Below are 16,849 nucleotides of genomic sequence, written 5' to 3'. Positions count from 1 at the left end.
TTTTTATTTTATTTATTACTGTCCTATATTTTTTAAACTTACTAGTGACCCTTTACTGTTTTTTACCATTGGGAAGAGAAAGGATTTTTCTAAAAACAATAGATAAGCCAATAATCATTGTTTGTTCTATGATTTCTCTCATATGAGGGACCTAGAGCAGTCAGATTCATAGAGACATAAGTAGAAGGGTTTGTGCCAGAAGCGGGGGGGGGGGGGGGGGGGAGAATAGGGGAGTTAATGGATACAGAGTTTCAGCTGGGGAAGACGGCAAAATTCTGGAAATGTATGATAGTTATGGATAACAATGTAAATGCATTTAATCCCACAGACCTGTACACTTAAAAATGGTTAAAATGGTAAATTTTGTTATATACCTTTTAACCACAGTTTTTAAAAAAATACAGTCCATAAGTTTTTGAGTAGTTTCTACAGACTGTTCCATTTATAATTCTTCCAAGTAAAGGTTTCTAACTAACCGTAAGGAGTGATAGATCATAAGGAATCCTAAGGAATGATTAGATGCAGGACAAACCCAGGAAGAAAGCCACCTCAGTGTGCCAAAGGATAGCAATAATCTGCATTACAGAATTTATGTTGATCTTTCCTATGAGTTCCCCAATTGGTGGGAACAAAGCTCCAAGCTGTCCAGTATATATAAGAAGTCCGACATGTATACATATATAAGTAAATATATATAAATACATAAAAGCAGAGAGCTGAACATTGATCCTCACCCCAACTCTTGTGTCCAAAACTCTCCCCAGTACATACAGTACGTCTTTCCCAAAGTCTCCAGTGTGGGGCCATGGTTGACCCCGATCTAGACACTGAAATGGCCACCTCCCCTGATCTGAACCTGCCACCGCTGTTCCTGAGGGTACTGGATCCTTCAGGCCTTCTTAGGGTCTCCTCTGCAGCCCTTCCTACCCATATCCCTCCGGAGGCAACAGCCCACTGTAACTGCAGCATGAAATACGAGGCTCAGAGAAGAGAGGCGAGATGCCAGACTGCCGTATACTCTGTGTTCTGTGCGTACAGAGAGGCTAACAGAAAGGTGTTGGACATCTGAGGGGTTAGCATTCTGTTTTATCTATTCTCCAAAGGTTAAGAAAAGTCCGCAAATGTAACACTTAATCCCTTTGCTGAGATACAATTTGAATTATGTACTTCATCTATTCCCTTTAACCTCACAATACCTGTTGAGCTTTTTTTTTTCTTTTTTTTTTTTTCCTCCACGTGCCAGACACTAGCGGAAGAGCCTGGGATTCAATAATGAGCAAGATGGCAAGCCTGCCGCTAAAGAACTCAGACCTAACGGAGAGTGCGGACGAGCGGACAGGCGAGTATGATGCGACCGTAACTCAGTGCACTGCGGGCTATGAGGCAGTGAAGCGCCGGGCCCCACGGCGCTGGGGAAGTGAGCATCACCACTTCACCCCCTGAGCCCCACATCTCCACGTGGCCTTCCTGTGTTGCACTTCCCAATACACAAGAATTTTTATTACACATCTTAGCATTTTCATTTATTCTTTACCGCATTTCAAGAGTAAGAATTTCTTGCTTTGGTTCACTAGTTTCTCAACCTTGGCGCTACTGACATTTAGGACTTGACCATTCTTTGCTGTGGGCTGTCCTGTGCGTGACGGGATGGGTAGCACCATCTCTGGTTTCTACCCACTAGATGCCAGCAGTCCTTTCCCCAAGTTGTGTGGATTTTTAAAAAAATAAATAAATAAAAAATAAAATGTGTCCAGACATTGCAGAAGTCCCCTAGGGGACAAAACTGCCCCCAGCTGAAAATCACTGCTCTTCTGTTCCTCACACAGGCTGAGGAAACCTAAAGGCCTCTGAATGTTGCCCCTTTGAGTTATCAAGGTATGCTCCTCTCCTGAGCGGTAGAGCCTGTGAATTCCAACCCGCTGTGGCCGTGCTCCCGGAAGCACAGTGAGCGGTGTTTCGGGATGTGCAGGGAGGAGTGGGCGAGCAGGCGGGCAACACCACTGTCAAAAGCCTGGGATGCCGGCCTAAGCAACGTGCCCTCCATCCACCAGGACACAGGCAGCCATCATTAGAGCTGGCGAGCGATCAGACTTGAAGAATCAGACTTCACAATATGGTGGCAGCAGGGCACGGGGAAGACAGGAGACTAATGGGCTCTTGGAAAGGCCTGGCAACGAGTGATGGCATTCTGATCTTGGAATGTGGTGTAAACAGTAGAAAAAGGCACAAGTGGCACAGAAGAAGTAAACTCTACTCAGGAGCAGGTGGAGAGACAAGGGAGAAGAGCCAAGGCTGGCTCCCACAGCCAGGGCCTCAGTGGCCCCGAGGCGGAACGTACGTTATGAGAAGGGCTTGGGGTCGGTCCAGCTTGAGCGGGGCGGGAGCCACAGACGGGCTGGAGGACAGCAAGCAGCTCCCCTGTGCTCCAAACCGCAGTTTCTTCCTCTGTAAGTGGAGACAAATGGCTAACACCCACACTGCTGGGCAGATGAAATGAAATATTTCATGTGAGCCCTCCGCACAGCGCCCAGCATTGGTGCTCCCCGCCCAGGGCCACTGACTGAACCACAAGCAGCAATTTGCGAAGATAAATGGCAAGATGAGCATTCTGGCTTTTTATTAAGATATTAATTTGCATACTACAAAACTCATCCATTTAACGAGTACAGTTCACTGCTGTTTAGTATATTCGCAAGGTCATACAACCATCACCTCCAACTGCTTCCAGAACATGTTCACCCCCCCGCCGAGAGGAACTCCATACCCATTAGCAGTCATTTCCTGCTCTCCCCTCCCCGTCCCACAGCAACCGCTAATATACCTTCTGTCACCATAGACATCCCTAGTCTGGACTTTCACTTAAGTGGAATCACAGAGCATGTGGTCTTTTGTGACTGGCTTCTTTCACTTAACATGTTTTTGCGGTTTAACCCTGCTGTGGCACATATCTTATTGCCAAATAGCATTCCACTGGGGGGGAAACAGCTTATTTTGTGATCCATTCATTAGTTGATGGACAGTTGAATGGCCTCCACCCTTAGGCCATTACAAACAATGCTGCTATGAGTATTAGTGTGCAGGTCTTTGTATAGACTTGTATGCAGCGTTTTCAGCTCTCAAGTACATATCTAGTCATGAAGATGCCTGGTGATAGGTACCTCTAGGTTTAATTTTTTAAGGAACTGCCAGGTTGTTTTCCAAAGCAGCACCAAGTGGTGATTGGAATTCAAGGCTAGAGCACAAGCACATCAGCTTGAGTGGCTGGCAGCCCCGAGAAGACAGGCTAAGGAAGAAAAGGAAACCCCTGGGAACACCTCCTCCTCCATTTATCCGAGCCCCCTAAGTTGTCAAATACAATGTGTCAGGACAGCTCCGAAAGTCAGAGGTAAAAACACTCTGACAAGGCAGGTGACAAAAATTCTTTTCTAACCTCTTAGGAAATTGTAAGATCCAATTATAAAATTACAAAATCCAATTATAGTATGTTTGTTTCGATGCCAGCAATGGAAAAGACACTGCTGAAGGACAGAAACAGCTGGACGGTGGAACCTGAGCGTCTCCACGGAGCCTGGAGAGAAGATATCCATCTGAACCTCTGTGAAAGGAGCTCAAGACAATGAACAGACATTCACACAGCGGTTAGCTAAGTGACCGTACTTCTGATCGAAAGTTAATGCAGAATCCACAAATACCTCAAAAGAAAGTTTTGAAAGTCAGTAGTATATTCAGGATAAACTACAATGTAGAAAATACATAGGCACCTTTAAGAGTTTTTTGTCATTTCCCAATTTACTACAATGTTTACTTCTTTTGTAATCACAAAAGTAACGCAAGTCCACAAAGAGAAAACTGTACAAAATGGGTCATAAAGCAACAGTATGCATGTTTACATATTCCCCAAGGTGTCCCCACCACCATCATACCTTTGACTGAACACTAGGCATCACCTACTCCTTCCTTCCTTCCAATGCGTATAAAATACACTAGGATCAAAGTCAAAGTTCTGCAGTCAGCTCTGATTTCCTTTTATTCTCCTCAGTGAGGGTATTTTGGAAGTAATCCTATTTCCAGGCTGTTTTCAGTTTAAGGAAAGGCTGAGCTGTTTGATGACACAAGGCCAACACAGCCCAACAACCCAGGTGCCCATTGGGCCAGTTTTGTTAGATAAGATGAAGTCATGGGTGTCTGAGTGGTTCAGTCAATATAGGGACTTTTGATTTTGGCTCATGATCTCAGGGTTGGGAGATCGAACCCCACAATAGCGCTTCGCACTGGGCATGGGGCCTGCTTAAGATTCTGTCTCCCTCACCCTCTGCCCCTACCCACCCACCCCCAAAACACAAAAACAAAAACAAAATTGGAAAAACAAGATGAAGTTCTGTCCTTGGCCTGTGACAGGTGGGATGGTAGGTGAGGAATGGAAAGGCTCACTAAGCTACCCAACCCGATTGGACTCATGTTGTTCCCTACTAATGCCCACCCCCCAGACTAGCCCCCGAAAGACTGACAGCCAAGTTCTCCTAGCCACAACTACAGAAGAGAACCTAGGGCCATCCTTCTGCTGCTTTGTTCTCCCTCTAGGGGATTTAAAAGTTAACTCCTGGGTGCAAAGAAAATAAGCCTTAAAGTTTACTGATGTTGGTCTTTTTTAACACCAATTATGGGTCCTTGTCTTAGTTGCATCAGTTCTGGGTCTAATGAACTAGAGTCTTATCAAAGTAGAAGGGCCAGGGGCGCCTGGGTGGCTCAGTGGGTTAAGGCCTCTGCCTTCGGCTTGGGTCATGATCCCAGGGTCCTGGGATCGAGCCCCGCATCAGGCTCTCTGCTCGGCAGGGAGCCTGCTTCCTCCTCTCTCTCTGCCTGCCTCTCTGCCTACTTGTGATCTCTGTCTGTCAAATAAATAAATAAATAAAATCTTAAAAAAAAAAAAAAAGTAGAAGGGACAATCCACGGACTCTGCTTCCCAAACAACCCCTTAATGATTAAAATGATCTCGCAGTGCTCCCCCAGAAAGCAAAAACAAACACCCTGCCCTTGTATCTCCCAACTGAGAAAAATGCTCTGGCTTCTCTTCAGTTGCCAGGGTGAGCAAAAAGCTCATCCGTGGAAGGCTGGACAACAGGGACATGGCAAAGGAAGTTGAAGTCCCCTCCTGACTTCTGAACTGGTCCTGCTGGCCGGTCCAGCTGGTGCATCCAGACAGCAAGGCCAGCATTCTGTCACTGAAACACACAGCTGAAGTGGATGAATGCAGAACTCCAGCCAGAGCAGATGGCTGTGGGTAAATGTTAATTAATATTAAATGACACCAGATGATCACAAGTAACTGATTTAAGAAACAGGGTAAATAAGGGGAAAAAAAACAAAATCACAAAGTAACAAGCCCAACTTCCTTCTCTGGGGGTTCCACATATTTTCATAGGTTTATTTTCCTCTAGTCAAAAGCTTTTAAGTCTTTATGATAAGTAAAGGATTTCTGTGGCAATGGGAGAGAGCAGTGTACATATTTCTGTTGGTCCTGGCTCCTGCTCAGGACAGACCTGACCTAGAGAGAATGACAAGAGTCTCTGACTCACTCCTCTTCCATCTTCTCCTCGTTGTCTTCAACTGCCTCCAGGGACTCCCTGACCTGATTATCATCCAGACCTCTCCCTGCCCCCAGAGACTCCTCCACAACCAAAGCCAGGGATCCACTCTACCCAGTCTCAAGGACTTCCTCAGCTCCACTTAGGGCCGTACATTCTACCCCCAAAAAGTACAGCCACCTGTGCAACATCTCCCCATCACAGTGAACGCAACACTTGCCAAACTGACCTTCTCATCTTCCCACAGAAACTAGCTCCCACTTTCCTACGCATGTTTTTTCGGCTCGGGTATCTGATTCTCCTCAAATGCTTTCCCTTGTCTTAGTCCATTCACGCAGCTCTAACAAAACCGCCACTGACTGGGTGGCTTCAACAACAGGTCCGTGATCAAGTCGATCAAGGGGTCAGCTGATTCAGTGTCTGGTGAGGGCCCACTTTTTTTTCTATTTGTTTATTATTATTACTTATTATTATTATAAGCAGGGGGAGGAGAGGGAGAAGCAGGCTTCCAGCCAAGCAGGGAGCCTGATGCAGGGTTCAATCCCACCACCTCAGGATTATGACTGGAGCTGAAGGCAGACCCTTAAGGAACGAGCCACCCAGACGCCCCAGAGGGCCCACTTCTTGGCTCACAGACCACTTCTCTGGGTTCTGTCCTCCTATGATGGAAGCAGGAAGAAATCTGAGTCCTTTTCATTCGGGCACTAATCCCATTCATGAGGACTCCACCCTCATGACCTAATCGCCTTCCCCAGGCCCCCCAACCAGTGCCATCCAATTAGGGATTAGGCTTCATTGTATGGATGTGAAGGGACTCACACATTCAGTCCACAGCAACCCCCTGCTCCTCCTCCCCCAACCCCAAGTTGACTCCTTCTTCCTTTACAGTGCACTGCACCTGCATCTGGTCAGGCCCAACACCAGCCACCCAAGCTGACCTTTACAACCTCAGAGACAGCAAGCACCTCCTCACAGGTCTCCCTGCCTTTGGTCTTTTCTATTAGTCAACATGACAGCCAGGATTCAAAACTGTGGGTGTCCGACTCCAAAGCTGCTCCCACCCCACTTCAAAAAAAAAAAAAAAAAAGGAAGAAACCATACAGCCCCCACCCCAGTGCCTATCATTCAAAATCCAAATTCCTTAACCTCTCAATTCAGGCTTTTCTAAACCTAACAGTCCGACATTACCAGACTGTCTCCTGCAATCAAGTGTGCAACATCCCTGTCCCTATTCAATTAACACAAGCATACCTCGTCTTAACTGCATAGATACTGCATTCATTCTTTACAGACTGAAGGTCTGTGGCAACCCTGTGTTGAGCCATTCTGTCGACCCTATTTTCCCAAGAGCATTTGTTCACTTCCTCTCTGCCACATTTCAGTAATTCTCACATTGTATCAAACTTTTTCATATTTGTTATGGTCATCCGTGATCAAGGATCACAATTCACCAAAAGCTCAGATGACAGCATTTTTAGCAAGAGAGTATTTTTTACAATTAAGGTATGTATTTTTTTAGACATTATACTATTGCAGGTTTAACAGACTACAGTACAGCATAAACCTAACTTTTATAGGCACTGGGAAAAAATTCGCTTGACTTGCTTTATTGAAATATCCACTTTATTGCAGTGGTCTGGAACTGAATCCACAGTATTTCCAAGGTATGCCTCTACCATTTCTGCTCTAGTTTCAATTCTGTGCCCCTAAGAAATGATTTCCTCCTAGTTTCATGCTTATCTAAATCCTACCTCTTTCATGAACTGACTCAGATTATACCTAAATTCCTACAGCAACTGTTCACAAAGTATTTAGCAATGACATTGTATAACACCTTGTCTAGTACTGACTTGAATTTTAACTCATAGTAAGGAGCCCCTCGATTGCAGAAGGGAAAACAGGTTGAGGGTCTCTTCAAAGGCTAAACATAAAATCATCATTTTTACCACAGACGCTTAGGTATCTATACAGAAGAAATGGAAAAGCCCTCCCACGCACAAGCTTTGCATAGGATGCTCAAAGCAACATGATGAAATGTAAGCCTTCCTCATGTGATGACTGGTTAAATGCGGAATACCCATACAAAGAACTACCACTCAGGAAGAAGGAACAAACTACCAATACATGCTGCGGCACGGGTAAACTTAAAAACACTGTGCTAAGTGTTAAGACGCAAAGGACCACATATTCTATGATTTCATTATAGGACACGTCCTCAGGCTTGGAGTCAGGCATGCGATGACACCCCACCCGGCGAGGGCAGTCCAGTCCAGACCAAGAACCGAGAAAGCCGTGATCTTGGGGTACACGTTGCGAAGTGCGCCCGCGGCATCCAGCAGGTCCACCTCATCTCTTCAGCTGTGTATTTAAGTAAATGACTCGGAACACTGCCAAAGAAGCTTTCGTTCTTTATTAAATTCTCTTAAGCGTTACCAATATTATTATTCAAGTTTAAGACAGGGCAAATCTTATGAAGTATTGATGGGTTCTCTTCTTATAAATAAATTTATAAAGAAAACATCCACTAATTCATCTCTACTCTCTCTAAGCTGTTCAGTTCTCTAAGACTGAAAAGAACAATTCTGGTGTATTAAAAAACCAGAGTTGAGGCTTTTCAATACGTTCAATTACAATACTTTTAATTTAACTCTGAGTGTTTGGTGTCTTTTGATAATTTTAACTATTATTACACAGCAGTATGTGCTTATCACCCCTGGTCTTCTTCAGCCTCAAAACACCTTTAGAACTTATTCTCCACATAGAAGAAAACTATTACCAAGCTTACTGCAAATGTTTGATCATGTGGATAAGCCTTTCATGCTCAACCCAGGCAGTGCTACTACTGCACATTTTAGATGACCACCCTAGGCACTTCAAACTTCTCAACACCTTTCTTCTTTCTACAAACTCTCCTACAGAAACAGTCAAGAAAATTGTTCTAAAACCCAAAAATGCAAAGCAATTTATGCTTCGTTTCTACTTCTTTCCTCAGGATGGAAAATTTGGTCAGTTCTTAACTTGGCCTGACCATGGCTCTGAGAGGGAATGCCAAATATTCTACTGCACAAACAGAAAGCTTAACCTGCTATCAGGCGTGAGAGGATGATACTTCCAAATACTTCCTATTTTTCTGGAAACACTAGCACCTTCCTTTCACTGAGCTCCAAAAAACTATGGGTTAAGTCACCATTTTAAACCATTTCAATTCAACAGCAAAAATTCCATGGCAAGTATTCTTAGCACTACCTGAAAACAAGGAGGGGGAGGTAGGTGCCAACAAGGTTCATGTGACTTGCCCAAAACTGTAAATCTAAAACCTGACTGCTGGGACAGCTGCCAACAATCGGAAACTGCTTACTCTAAAAAACACTAACAAATCAGCAGAGCTTCTTTTTTAATCCAAGTTTTCTCTTTTTTTCCAGACAAAGCACAGCAGTTTTGCTCTCTGAACGTACCAGTCGGGGTATTGCTAATTTACTTGACTGGGTGGCTTTATAGTCTCAGACCAGACAGTCTAGCTGGCTGCTAGGAAAAAGGTTTCATAGCTTAAAAATATATTCATATGAAGTGTTAGTTCAAGATGTGTGTGAAAACGATTTTTAAGTTGCTGCAAGAGCAGAATGTTAAGGCAACATCAGAAAACAGAGGTGTTGTAAAACACTAAGCCCTACTCTACACCTGGTAAATAGAGCTAAATGATAAGATGTTATTCAATCCCCTAATACAAAAACATCCCAAAATAATCTGTTGAACTTGACTTTGCAATTTTATCTTTTACATTTTGATGGCAGTGAGAGAGACCCTGGGGCTGTAACTCCCTTGCAAAAAAAATTCAACATCTGATTTACTTATGAGGCTTAAAATAAGGAAGGGAAATATAAAATAAGTTGCCCTTTGCTTGGCAACCATCCTTTTAAATTACCTATGTTTATACTGTATCCAGGCTACACCTGGGAGTGGATGGCTAATTTGGATATAGAAAACACCAAGGATCACTTCTGGAAGGAACACAAGACAATAAACTCCTCAATCAGTACATCAACAGCATCAGGGTAAGCAAGAAAAGGACTTTACCAAGAGACTGACATTTACACTTTTTGACAGAACTGAAATACACAGAATTACAGAGCATATTCACTGAAACAACAAAGAAAATCTGTCCTTGTAAAGGCTATCTTTTTTACCCCCCAAAATGTGTTTCAATTTTGATACTTACACCACACACTGGTTAAGAAAATAAAGCGCGGTGTTTAGCAACGGGGCAATCCTAACTACCTTGAGAGGCACTGGGCTCACCCTCACTGGCAACCACTGAAGTCAGCAGGGCCAGGCACGAGGAGGGCCTCCTATTTCTCTGCACAAGCCGCTGCTGTCTCCTTATTGAAGCCTCGGATGGAGAGATCATAGACCACCTCCTCTACTTTCTTTACATCGTACTTCAAGCCATCATAGCGCTTCCTCAGGGAGTCGTTTTTCAGGTTGAGAAGGCGGAAGCCAGAATCCAGCTCATTGATGAAGGTGGAGATGTGGAGGGGCCGGGAGTAGTCTCCCGCAGTCACACTGTTGACAGACAGCCTGGACTACAGGAGGGAAGGCAAATGGGGATACATTACAAATGGCCTCTTTTAGCACATCTCCCTCCCAATCACAACTAAAAGACCCTCAAGGGCACACTTTTCCACATGGTCTTTGTAATTACATTTTGACAGTTGTTTAATATTACAGTTACTTCACGACTTAAGAAATCATTCCCCTTCTGTTGGAGTTTCTCTGGTCAAGTTTTCATCATTATGAACAAAGGCTACGGCAGACACCTTCATAACAGCTTTTGTTTGTTTGTTTGTTTGTTTAAAGATTTTATTTATTTATTTGACAGACAGAGATCACAAGTAGGCAGAGAGGCAGGCAGAGAGAGAGAGGAAGGGAAGCAGGCTCCCTGCTGAGCAGAGAGCCCGATGTGGGGCTCGACCCCAGGACCCTGGGATCATGACCTGAGCCGAAGGCAGAGGCTTAACCCACTGAGCTACCCAGGTGCCCCACAGCTTTTGTTCTTTAGAATTATTTTCATAGGACAATTTCTCCAGTGACATAAAGGGAATACGGGCAAAAAAATATATACTTATATAGTTAAACTGTTCTCCAAAGCAAGTATATGTATTTACACAGTTACTAGGAATATAGGCATTCTTGCCAATGCTTTGAAAGGAAGAAGTATTACCATCTTCTAAGAATTCACACATTGGTAAGTATGCACAGCTAGCACACTGTTTGAACTGGCCTTTCTCTGATGACTAGCAAAACATAATACACACAGTGCACAATGACGAACTGGTGGCCAAAAGAAGGCTTAGAAAAGACTCCCTGAATTTTTGTGCCCATTTTAAAAACTGACAGTGAAGTGGGAAGATCAAAAAAGCAAATGGCAGGGGCGCCTGGCTGGCTCAGTTGGTGTAGCATGTGACTCTTGGTCTTGGGATACTGAGTTCAAGCCCCATAGCAAGCATGGAGCCCACTTAACAATAAAATAAAATATTAAAAAAAAAAAAAGAAAATGGCAAATCACTAAGCTTCTTACCAATTCACTGGCAAGAATTAGAACTCCTGAGAGATAATCTTCTACATCCAGATGAAATCCTTTCTCCCGATCTGGCTCAACTAAAAAATATACCAAAGTAAAAATAAGGTCATGATGTGAACAAAACCTGAACCTAAAAATATAAATTACTATATATACAAATATATATGCACACATATAATTTGTCTCAATGAAAGGAAAAGAAAAAGAATCCTTTACAATTGGGTTCATACTGTTGGCAACTAGTCCTCATTGTGGACTTCTGAGCTCTTTAGCCTGCAATTTTTCCTTTCATTCTTCTCTCAAAAAGTAACACCACCAAGAATGTTACCGAGTCGTATCAGAGAGTACCTTTATTTTTGGACAATGCATGCCGCAACATTTAAAGCATAAGCTGTGATACTACAAGTGGCTTTCACATGATCCACCCATGTACACAAATACTACATGCACACAGAGCGAGAGGACTGAAAGACATGGCAAAATAACAGCAAGCAGGAAATCTAAGTGCAGTGCATACAGTATTCACTATGCTATTCTTTCAACTTTCTGTGGGCCTGGATTTTTTAAAAACTAAATTTTACGAACTAAACGAAACAGTCGAGTGCAAAAAGCAAGCCACCACACGTTTTTACTTTTTTGTTTCCAAATTATGAGTTTTCCATTTAGTTCCCATTTAAGAAATAGAAAGTACAAGCAAGAGCTACCCCCCAACCAAAATTAAGCTACCATGCCTGGTCCTGCAGACCAACGCGAATGAAGATACTTACTGCCAAGAATTTCTGTAACTGCTTCTCGAGTCACTAGTGTTTCTGATTCCAAGTACACAACAAATGCCGCCAGGAAGACCAAACGTTGCAACACAAACCTCCAGTGCTCATGAAATCTGCATGGATATAAGCTCATTAGGTTGAGGGATTAGGGACCTTAACAAAGATAAATTTAGTACAATTACAGTCAAACATTTTAGAAATAGAATACTTTTTCAAGTAAACGCTATGTGAGGCCCCAACGTATGAAATGTGTGAGAACAATATGACACTTGAATATATCAGATAAAGCCAGTAGAAGTTTTACAAGTTCAAATTTGTAACATTTATTTTTTTTTAAAGATTTTATTTATTTCTGTGACAGACAGAGATCACAAGTAGGCAGAGGCAGGCAGAGAGAGAGGGGGGAAGCAGGATCCCTGCTGAGCAGAGAGCCTGATGCAGGGCTCAAACCCAGAACCGAGACCATGACCTGAGCCAAAGGCAGAGGCTTAACCCACTGAGCCACCCAGGTGCCCCGTAACAATTATTATTTATAAAATTTATAATAATTAACATCAGAAGTTTAATAAATGGGAAACATGATCCAACTTCAATGAATATATTAATATTTATAATTTAAGATTAGGTATGACAAGAACAACTGTATTTTAGAAGTTTCATCAGTAAGAACAATGATACTGCTCTGAGAAAAATTAAAATTAGAAACACAGATAGATGAGAACTGCAACTGTATGTACATCAACTTCAACACCTAACTTATTCTCACACTGTGATTTGCATGTAGCGTTATCAAGAAAATCCTGGCTCACACATGTAAGAAATAACTACCACTGCAATCACTAAACCAACAGACTTAAACTTTCAGGATATTGCAGTTAAACTGAGCTAGAAGCCCAAAAAAAGCATACATAATTTTACAACCCCAGATACTAACTTCAGATATTAACACTATGCCTCCTAAATTTCAAAGATGGCAAATTCAAAAAAATTTTCAATACAATTCAAGTCAAACAAAATCTTCTAAGGGCCAAATCACCCAGAGGTCAGCCTCTGTGTGACCTCCAAACTGTATTATCTCTCAAGATCCTGTCAATTCTATTGTTCAACGTCTCTATACATCCCTTATTACCTTACAGCAGGGGTCGCCAAACTTTTTCTGTGAAAGGTCAGACGGTAATATTTTAGGCTTTGTGAACCACATCCAGTCTCCATCACACATTCTTATTTGGGTGTTGTTAGTTTGGGTTTTTGTTGTTGTTGTTGTTTTTAACAACCCTCTAAAATATAAGCAGTTCTTAGCCCCGAGAGGCAGTGGGCCACAGGTAGTTTGCCAACCCCTGCCTTAAATTATCCTGTGAAGTTGTATTATCCACTTCCCATATACACGTTGTTTTTTGCCCACATACGTCTTAACAGAACATCTTTTTCACTAGGGAGCATGTTTTCCACTAGGAAAACAAACTCAAGTAAAGACTCTAGGTTCTTATTCATCATATTTCATCAATACCCAGATGCAGCTTTTTCCAGTTTAACATCTGTGAAATTAGGATGCATTTTACAATCTATAAATTTCACAATTATGAGTGGCAACAAATTTTCTTCCCTAGTGGTACATAAAATAATGGTGACTCTTAAAATTAATGGTGTTATAGATTCAACAGAGCATAAAATATTAACTAAACATGCTACTCAGCAGTAAAACTCAAACTCTGAGATAATACTCAGTGCATGTATATATTGCCACCTAATCCCACAACTTTAGCAGCATAAACGTGATTCACCCAATTTCACAAGTAACTTACATATACTAAAAAAAATCTTTAATTGATCTTCATACAATAAATATTTTCATTTTCATTCCCTTTTCATTGCAAAAATTATACATGTTCCTTAGGAAAATTCTCAAAGGGAGAAAAAAAATAAAATCACCAAATTTGTCACCATTAAAATACCACCACTATTAATAGTTTGACCCTTTTTCATTGCGTCTTTTACATAGAGGAGTCTTCACCTAGTTCTAAGCAAATCACTCAGTGCATACAATTTTTCTCCTGCCTTTACTTTTACTTAACATTACAAAATAATTCTATTTTTTCTTACAAACCTGTAATACTGTTCTGCAGGGAACTTGGTCTTCAAAGATGTTAGATGTGTTTTTACTGTACCAAAATGTTCTCGAGCTTTCAAACACCTCTTTGGAACTGATCACAAAAAGATAATCAAGCATAACAATAATGAAAGGTTTACCAAATTTCAAATACAGTTCTTCCTTAATAATCTACACAATCTATTTTGAAATAAATCAACTTTAAAAAAAAATAATCTCATGACCCAATGAAGGGTATGCATCTCTACTTTTCAACTTGGCTCTCAAAATCTCACCTTTAATGTCCTGATTGATTTACCAACACTGAAAAATAGACAAAAATTTGCTGAAAGGGAATACTTTAGCAGACAAATCAGAAAGCTGTCCTAAATAATGTCATCCTTAAAGGCCAAGTAGCAGCTGCTATTCCTAGTCAGTCCTTAAAGGACTCCTAAAATTGGACAGCTTCTAGCTCCTGTATTTGGTCAAAAAGAAGCTTTATCTCCATCTCACTGACCAACTCCATACCACTGAGAAAAATGACTTGCCTCTGACACTCATACATTATACTATAATATCATTCTCTGACTGAAAATATATTCTAGCTCTTTCAGTTGTGCTGGCTACATCTTACAATAAAGGTTCCATGTTTAAAACTTATCCAATCTCCATTGAAGGGGCTGACTGTAAATACATTACACTGGCCATTTCTAAACTAAAATGCATATTAAACCATATTCAATGAATGAAAAACTGGGTTTAAAAGAGAGCTACAAAACTACTACAATTACCACATTGTAATTACATTATCACATCATAACACATAGAATTCTGTAAACACACAAAATGCTAAACTCACCTACTTATCCAATTTTTACTCACCATAAAATATGAGAGGGACATTGTTCTTAATAAAATGACAGACTGGAAATGTTTTCTAAATGGAAATTAACTCTTTAAATTAATTCTTCAAATAACTCTTTGAATAACTGACAAATTCGATTTTTAAAAACCTTTCAAAATCAAAAGAACTTACTGTCCTGAAAACCAGCACCCTGATGGACCCCTTGCAGTAGAGTTAAGATCTCTCGAGCTGTTTGTTCTAAACTCTGTACAACTTTTCGGATTTCCTAGAGAAAGCAAAAATCAAAGTAACAGATAAACTCAACATAGTTATTATCAGAACCTCAAATCATATACATTAGATAGTATAGACTGAATAACTATGACACCTTCAAACACATTCAAAACTCCCGACAATCTTTACAAGGACTGAAGCTGTGCAGAAAATATCCAGGTTTGAATCCTGACTTTGCCACTTCCTTCCTCTTTGAGAGCTTCAGGAGGTTACTAAAAAGCCTGAGATTTCTCATGTAGCCTTCAAAGGATAATCACGACCTAACAGAAACAACACACTGGAACACTATAAATGTTAAAAGAGATAAAGTATCTGAATGCAATTTGTAAAAAGAAGGATGCAATACAATACAAAGAGTGTGTGTTTTCAATCATTTTACAAATATTCACTGAGCATACTTATGTGCAAAGCATTGTGTAAATACTGGGTACCCAACTGGACAGTCCTTTCCATCCCGCATAATGGGGAAAGACAGGCGTTTAAAAAATACGGATCGCAGTTTTTTTGTTTATGTAAATGCACTACTAAAAAACACGGCAAGAAAAGAATCTTTCAGACTCTGAGATCAAGGATATGAATACGTGATAACCAGGAAGAGAAAGAAAAGATACGAATTCCAGGGAAAGCAGAGAGTACATGCAGAAGTCCTGAGGCAAGAAACTATAGGCGGAACTAGAGGAATTTAAGGGAAGTAAACTGAACATAATACACAACGGAAGATGGCGTAAAATGAGATAGGGTGAGGGGAGGAGACACCTGTGGGCCACAGTAGGGTCTAGGTTATTATTCTATGCGGAATAAGAAACTATAGGAGAGTTCTAAAGAGAAGAGGCCCCACGTGCTTTTAAGCCAACAACAATAACCACGTGAGACGCGTGTTGTCTTGAGTCCCCGGGGCTAACTGAGCCTTGGACAGAAATAAGCGCCGAAAAGGAGGAAGACTGACACTCAAACGAGGTTGGCGATGCTGAGCCGAGACTCGAACATGGAGAATCAGGACCAGGCAGCAGAATCGCGGGAAGGAGAGGAACATTCCCTAAGCTGAAGCAAGTGGGGAAGCAACCCACCCCCGGAGGCTTCCCCACCGCTCCAGACAGAGCGAGAGTAAGGCCGAGCTATACGGCCCAGCAAGCAAGGAAAGGGAAAGGGGAGGGGAAGAGAGGGGGCTCGCCTCTCGGATGTCCTGCTCGGCAGCCAAAAAGCCCTGCAGCTCCACGAAGATCTCGCTCACAGACATGGCGCCGGCTGCACAACAGGAAGCCAGTGCGGCGAGTGTGGCCGCGGAAAAGCGTTTCAGAGACCACCAGCGAAGTCAGTCGCAACACCCGCCGCCGCCGCAGCCGCGTCCACTGGGCCCTACGCTACGGACGTCGCTGGGGTCCTCCGAGGTCCGCGGCGCGCAGCATGCCGGGCTGTCCGCCGTGCTGCCTGATGTGTCGCCCTCCGCATCCAGAGCCGACGCGTGCACCCGAGAGGCAGGATGGAAGGAAGTGGGCGGGGCTTCCATCTGAGGCTATTTCGGACAGGCATCGCTGGAAACAGCCCAAGGAGTGGGGAGGAGGGTCCCACGGGGCACGGAGGAGGCAGGGCCGGCTTGGAGGTGGTGCAAGCGAGCGGGGCTCTTAAGTTTACGTATTTGGTTTACGCTGAGTAGGACGGTGGGTAGAGGTGTTTCAGTGCTGAAAAACATGC

At 42.5% G+C, this 16,849-nt stretch overlaps 1 protein-coding gene across 2 annotated transcripts; it reads right to left on the bottom strand.

Moving 5' to 3' along the window:
* Window positions 1-7,973: 7,973 nt before the first annotated feature.
* Window positions 7,974-16,531, bottom strand: TSN (translin). Of its 2 annotated transcripts, XM_032840884.1 has the most exons (6): window positions 16,329-16,520; window positions 15,056-15,149; window positions 14,038-14,134; window positions 11,931-12,046; window positions 11,161-11,240; window positions 7,974-10,165 (listed from the first exon to the last, which is right to left on the bottom strand). In XM_032840884.1, exons 1-6 carry the CDS (start codon window positions 16,392-16,394, stop codon window positions 9,932-9,934), a joined length of 687 nt encoding a protein of 228 aa, XP_032696775.1. In that variant the 5' UTR covers window positions 16,395-16,520; the 3' UTR covers window positions 7,974-9,931. The 2 variants fall into 2 exon arrangements, with proteins under 2 accessions (XP_032696775.1, XP_032696777.1); XM_032840886.1 differs by lacking the exon at window positions 11,161-11,240 and having other exon boundaries at window positions 10,092-10,165; window positions 16,329-16,531.
* Window positions 16,532-16,849: the final 318 nt, after the last annotated feature.

This window comes from Lontra canadensis, unplaced genomic scaffold, assembly GCF_010015895.1.
Source record: "Lontra canadensis isolate GAN:19392208 unplaced genomic scaffold, GSC_riverotter_1.0 scaffold117, whole genome shotgun sequence".
Classification (NCBI taxonomy): Eukaryota; Metazoa; Chordata; class Mammalia; order Carnivora; family Mustelidae; genus Lontra; species Lontra canadensis.
The sequence above is the reverse complement of the archived record's forward strand: the minus strand, read 5'-3'. Positions and strand labels throughout refer to the sequence as shown.